The sequence below is a fragment of the Triticum urartu genome, chromosome 6, assembly GCF_003073215.2.
Source record: "Triticum urartu cultivar G1812 chromosome 6, Tu2.1, whole genome shotgun sequence".
NCBI lineage: Eukaryota > Viridiplantae > Streptophyta > Magnoliopsida > Poales > Poaceae > Triticum > Triticum urartu.
Genome location: NC_053027.1, coordinates 57,049,902 through 57,056,665, shown reverse-complemented (window position 1 = coordinate 57,056,665; position 6,764 = coordinate 57,049,902). Strand labels below are relative to the sequence as shown.

Below are 6,764 nucleotides of genomic sequence, written 5' to 3'. Positions count from 1 at the left end.
AGGCCAGAGGGAGCTTCAAACATAGAGGCATATTTATCCAACAGCAGTTGCACTTCAGGTGGTATTTCAGACAGAGCAGTATTTGTTGCAGAAGTGAGAGCATAGAGACTGAACAGTGAGCAAATAGGCTGAGCAGCATTTTCTCCAAGCAAGGTTATGAGAGCACCCTTATGCTGGAAGGCAAGCCAATGAGCAGACCAATCCACCTGTATAGGGCTGTGTGCAGCTAGCCAATCAATGCCCAAAATTCCATCATAGGAGCCCAAGGGAAAAACCCTGAAATTACTGACAAACTTATGACCACCACAAGTTCACCTGCCTTGCAATAGTTGTTTGGAACAAGGAATTAACTTGCCATTGGCAATTCTGACCATGGAAACAGGCCTGTCTGATACTCCTGACAGCAACTCAGCTACTGCACAGTTCAAAAATGTATGAGAGCTACCTGAATCAACCAGAAACGTTAATGTATGGCCTTGCAACTGAATTTTCATCTTCATTGTCATAGTAGGAGTTGCAGATGTATCACCCAGAGCTGCAGCAGATAGTGACATAGCGTTGGCGTCAGAAACTGTATCTGTCTCAGTGTAAGTTGCCAACTCATGTGGAAGATTCTGCACATAATCCAGCATTTCCTACACAACATGTAGTTGGACTTCTTGCTTACAAACGTGATCCTTACACCAGCGCTCTCCACACACAAAGCACAACCCCTTAGCTCTCCTATAAGCACGCAGAGCACTCCACTTACCGTCAGGAGCAGGTTTTCTGAAAATCTCTGTAGCCTTCTTATCATCAACCGCACGAAAAGCAACTGTACTGGACGACGAGGACTGTGGAGGGGGAGGCAATGGCAACGCAGAAGCTCTACGGTTGGCGCTAGCCATGGACGGGCCAACCGAGCTTGTTCCCAACTCCTCATGTAAGATAGCCAACTGATAAGCTGTGTCCAAGTTTGCTGGTTGCTGAATGCCAACAGCCAATCTGACAGCAGGTTTCAGTCCTTCCATGAAACGGGTAACAAAATGCACAGTATTGGGAGAACTCTCATAGGCAGACAATTGATCAAACAGCTCAGAAAATCGTTCAACATAATCCTCCATAGTTCCAGTCTAAGAAATGTGAAAAAAAATTCGCAAGACAGTCTGATGCAAGTTGCGGCCGAACCTGTTTTGGAGCAGTTTGCAGAACTCATCCCAGGTGGCGTGAGGAGCTCGTCGACGAACCGATTCCAACCACCTAGCAGCAGATGCTTCAAACAGTGAAGTGGCCAGGGAAATCCATTGGTTCTGCGGTGTGCCCCAAAACCTGAAATAATCCTCGCAACGGGCCTGCCAGAGCTTCGGGTTGGATCCGTCGAAACGGGGCATCTCAATCCGAGGACCAACACCATACACATCAGCAGAATTCTATCTCAAATCCAAGGATGCAAACGGAACGCGCTGCAGCGCCTGTTCGAGATGTGTACCTCTGATTGGAGGAGGAACATACGCCCGATGAGCGGGGCCCCGATTTTCAGCCTCAGAGCGAAGCGCTTCAGAACTGGAAAAATTGTGGCCCGACGCTCGAGAAGGAGTTGCAGGTGCGCCGTGCGGATCCGCAGCTGGTGCAGGCTTGTCGAACTCCTGCCGCAGTTCGTCGATGTCGACCCCGATCGAGACCTTGACCTCGTCGAGGCGCCCGGAGAGGAGGTCGAGCTTGGCATCGAGCTGCGCGATAGCCTTTGCGGTGGTGTCGTCGCGCTCGCGGCTGACCTTGTCGAAGTCGGCGCGCAGGAGGTCGTAGATCGCCTTCGTCTCCGGTGGGATGCGCTCCATCGCCGCCGCTCGCAGCCGCTCGGCGAGCCGCGTGTGCCGGTGGTGAGTCGGAAGGGCCGATGGATGAAAGGGCTCTGATACCAGATTGTCAGCACTACTCTCTCTAATCATCAATCATGGCGGAATTCAAGCATTCGGATTACAAATTGGGGAATAGAGGAGGAGGGGATCGAGTTCCTGAGCCACACACGCTTGCCGTGCCCCGGCTTCTAGCCGTTCTGCCATCCTCCCCCTACTCACGCACACACACCAGTATATGTACCCGTTACAGAGGACTAGACCCACTCAGGCCCAGCAAGCCTAGCGGGCCGCTGAGGCTTGCGACGAGGCCTGGCTGGAACTTGGACTGCTGCTTCCCGCGTCACCGGTTCGCCAGGAGGCACTTGATCGCTGACACGCATATGGGCACAGGTAAACAATGGACCTGTGTTACTTAGGGATAGGTCCGGTACTTCAGAGAGTTCAGAGTAACCAAAGAAGCATAGTGACTGACTGCATCAGTACGCACTAGTTACTAGATAGATTACTACTCTCCGTACACTCATCACACTACCGCAACAGCAACTGCAGCCGGCTGCTGAGGATTCATCCTCCACAGCGCCACAGCAGCACGGATGGAGAAGAGCACGGTGAGTAGGAGCTTGCACAGCATAGCCGCAGTGCGGAGAAGGTAAGAAACCTCTTGAAACCTGCCACAGATTAGAAGAACGAGACCGATGAGTCCCACAAAGGCCGCCAGGTGGAAGAACGCCACAGCCGCGTCCCAGATTAGCGGCCACCGACGGACGCGACCATCCACATCATCCTTGACCTACAACATTTGACAATCACATCATAAGCGAAATTGGCTTCGCGGGGCGGGAGGGGCGACGATCGAGTGAGTGAGGGGTACCTCGGTGCCGCTGCCGGCGGCGTGCAGGAAGAAGAGCACCATCGCTGGCACCATGAGTAGCAGGGAGAGCAAACCAGAATAAACCAAGATCTCCCAAACTACCGAGGCCACGGCGCAGTTCCCGATGCAGGCCCGGAACACGACGAGGTAGAGGAATGTTGCGACGAAGACGACGCTTATGGTACCGGCGAAGAGATGGAACAGGGCATCGGCAGCGGCGCGGGCGGCGCTGCTGCATGCCAGTGCCCCCACGGCCGTCCTCACCAACGCCGGCGAGACGGCTGCTGCGCCGGCAGCCAGCCTGGAGACCTCCTCTTCGAACGTCACGGCGGCCATTTTGGATGTGGAGTGGAGTGGTCGGTGACTTCGGTGTGAGTGTGACTTTGTGGCTGGCTTGTGTTACGGCCAGCGGCCTTTGGGGGTCCTTTTATGCTGAACTCTCTCTCTCTCTTTCTCTCAAAAAACTCTCTCTCTCTCTGTGTGTGTGTGTGGCAAGCGTGCTTGTGAAAAAGCAGAGTAGTAAAAGGTGCCCATGCATCGTGAATAACAGAGGAAAATTTTAGGAAATGGACTCTCAGAGAGTTTGAATTATATTGACATTTAAAGGAAAGAAATGGTCATTAGAGCTATACATTCAGCAATGTTTTACAGCGCCCGTGACCGGTTTACAATTTACAGCACAAAAGTTTCTACCAAAAACTCCTCCGAGAATAATTAAAACTGCTTGAGTCTGTACACTGTGAATCTTCAAGTAAAATTTCTCATATTTCAAAATGACTGCAATGGTAGATTTGATATATTGATGCACCGTACCTAGAGGTTATTCCCTTCTTTTCTTCTCTTTCTAGTGACCTTACGAGCACTAGTAGGACGCCCGTGCGTTGCCATGGGCCTTTCAAGTTTTTTTTTCAATTGCACATATATGAATATAATGCATATTTCTATGTGTCTACCACCCTCCATCTCTCTCTCCCATTCTCTCTCCCACCTCTCAGTCTCACCCTGTCTCTCTTTTCTCTCTCACACACAAACCCCTTTCCCTCGACTCAAAACTTAATTTTTGGCTCAGCTCAATTTTGCTCAGTGTTAACGTTCGGCAGCTACGGTAAACATCCTAGAAGCTTAAACATTAAATTGAAATTTTAATTTTTATACAGGCTAAGATAACTTTTTGAAATTCTGGATCACACAAATTAATGATTATAATCTGTACAACAAGAAAAAATAACTTCACATTGTAAACTTTTTAATCCACGGCTAGACTTACATAAGCACCATGGCGTTAGTTCTGATATTTATTCTTGCCTATATTATACTTTTGTTATTTCTCGAGAAGATATCCACAACTAATAAGTAGATTTTAAGAAAAATTATCAAAATCACCGCATCATGGAAATGACATACACAGATGGACCATGGGAAAATAGTACTAAAAGACATGTACGCAAGAATTTCTTAGAGGTTGATCATTGCATCGTGACAAGACCTAACCTTGCCTAGACCGGCAAGATTCTAAGCAACAAGCCATAGATGTTTGGTTCACGCCTGACACTTCCCCTGTTGGTGCCGCCACCTAGCATCCAAGCTTGCTTTCTTCACATTTATTTTGTTCATGCCACCCCCAATCCAATCAACAGATGAGTTGATTGCCCATCACATCACTGGCATAGACCCTATAATTCAAAATTTTAGTCTAAAAATAAAATAGATGTTGTAAGACTACTTTCAAGATAAAAACTCTTAAATTCATCATAAAAAGGAATGATTGACTGGTTTTAATACTGCACGCGCAACCATGTGTGCATATTAAAGCACATGAGAGAAAATATCTCTTTGGACAAAAAAACAAAAAACTTATATAGAACATTCCATGGTAGATGACTGATAAAAAGGAACAAACAAACCAATGAACTCCGATCTAATGAGAAGAAATAAACAAACAACAAATTCTAAATTGTAAAAGAAACTAATACTCCCGGTAAAAGAAACTAAAAGTTGCTGACAAGCATTACATGTACATAGAACAAAGATTTATTCACTCTAAATTGTACACAAATTTGGCTCTTGAAGGAGGATGCTTTTTAGAACTTATTACCGGCCAACTAAATAGCAATGCATTAAATAGCACACCGCCTATATCTGCCTAGATAAATACACATGTGGTGGCACAGAATAACAAAAAAGAATAGCATATGCAATTTTGCACTGATCAAACAAATTTGGCATAACTCGGATATGTGTATTGAATATGACGTCATGCATATTTTAATATTTAACATTTTGATGCTAAGACAAAAAAATCTTTGATTTCTTACACTATCTGATTATAGATCACAACTACTCTGCAAAGATGGAATGTGAAAAATAATGTGTGCCCTCTAACATGTAAGAAATAGCAACACTAAAATCACAATCTGAAGTTGCAAAGACACTTCAGAACAGTGACTTGCATGAAAACCACACACACACATTTACTCTTGACGATCAGGATATGGTAGCACATACCTTTCTCGTCTCCATACACTTCAGAAACTCTGCTCTCGAGGAAAATTAATTATGCAAATAGCATTCTATGTTTTTTGTACAAATTAGGCAATGGACATAAAGTGAATTTCCACCAAAGAACGGAAGGACAATGCAATTAATGCCAATAATAAGCAATATATGCTCCCTGTACAACTTAGACGGCTACCAAAGACGGGAGGCCCAATCTCATACTGAGTATGCAATGCTAAAGGTCATTAGTGTTCACCACAAGAGTTGATAACATTCCATCACGCTAAAGATCATTTAGTTTATAACTGGCAACAGCGATGCCAACACCAATAGCCTTCCCTGTGAACGCCTCCAAAGACGTAACATTTTGTGAAGTGACTCAAGTATCTCGTTAATCAGGCAAACAACAATATTCCTTGCAAGAATTCAAGTTGCGAAATTTGTATTACCATGTTTGAATACTCAAGGCATATATGTTACTGACATGGCTAGATAATTACCTAGTTATCTCAACCTTAGCACAAAAATCAATGTAAGCAGTTTTGAAACAATATGTACTAAATCATTAAACCAAGCATATATATTTCATTTTGCAAAATAATAGACTTCAACTACATTTATCAATAAGTGACCCATGGCTTAACCAAGCTTTGTGGTAGTGTTGGAACCTGCATCGCAAACATGTGCATGGTAACAGCTCTCATTCAATGCAGGATATTGCAACAAAATAGAAGCAGATGCAAAGGTGCAGCAATGATAACTATCAGGCATCACGTTCATGTCTAGCCCCGTGTTTGGCCAAAGTCAATGCATTCCTAAGATTTTTCAGACAACTTGCATATGACGCCTTATAATTTTCTAGTCTATATCCCATATATAATCAACTTTACTATATCTCATATGTACCTTCTAACATGTAAGAAATTGTATAGCAAATCACAACCTGGATAAGGAAGTCATCGAGTACCAATAAATTGATAGAAACATGTACATTTTAGTATTTTTAATTTTAAGAAAAGTTATCTAAAAAAGGTACATCTCATGTATAGCAGGCACTACTTCACTGCAAGTCTGCAATATGCTACAAATACACATACTGCGCAATTGGTATTCAATATGAAGAAAACAGGAAATCTTAAAACTGCTCTGTACACGTACTGATTATGATCAACATCAGCTATATAGCTCATTGTAGGATGTAGTCTTGTTAAATCTGGAAGTAAGTCATGTGTATGCATTTAAGAGCATAATCTTAAGGGCTTGAATTAAAAAAAGGGGGGCAAAGACAGATTAATTGCCTCTGATCCATAACATATACATAGCAGCTGCCAGCCAACTCTTGTTGATCCTATCTAATACATGGACCTATTCGCCATTGAATAAGCCTACTGAATTAGCCGACCTCTCAAGCCAAGCTGGCATTACAAGCATGGCCATACTGTCATAGTAAAACCACCTTGAAGCATTTCAGCAAAATATGCAACGGTTTCAGAATAAACTGTGTTTGACCTAAAATGGGAGCACCTCTAGGCCAAGATTGAGCGACACAATCTTGTACC

At 44.4% G+C, this 6,764-nt stretch overlaps 1 protein-coding gene across 1 annotated transcript; it reads right to left on the bottom strand.

Annotated features, from left to right (window-relative positions):
* Window positions 1–1,909: 1,909 nt before the first annotated feature.
* On the bottom strand, window positions 1,910–3,102 carry LOC125516260. Its single transcript, XM_048681741.1, has 2 exons — window positions 2,710–3,102; window positions 1,910–2,628 (listed from the first exon to the last, which is right to left on the bottom strand). The coding sequence occupies exons 1-2, from the start codon at window positions 3,043–3,045 to the stop codon at window positions 2,362–2,364; spliced, it is 603 nt and encodes a 200-aa protein (XP_048537698.1). The 5' UTR covers window positions 3,046–3,102; the 3' UTR covers window positions 1,910–2,361.
* Between the last annotated feature and the right edge of the window lie 3,662 nt (window positions 3,103–6,764).

Bases quoted from the DNA above. Each gene is read 5' to 3' on its own strand.
- LOC125516260 (XM_048681741.1), bottom strand. From the start codon at position 3,045: ATGGCCGCCGTGACGTTCGAAGAGGAGGTCTCCAGGCTGGCTGCCGGC. The intron at 2,629-2,709 runs GTACCCCTCACT...CAAATGTTGTAG, and splicing joins CCGCCGGCAGCGGCACCGAG to GTCAAGGATGATGTGGATGG.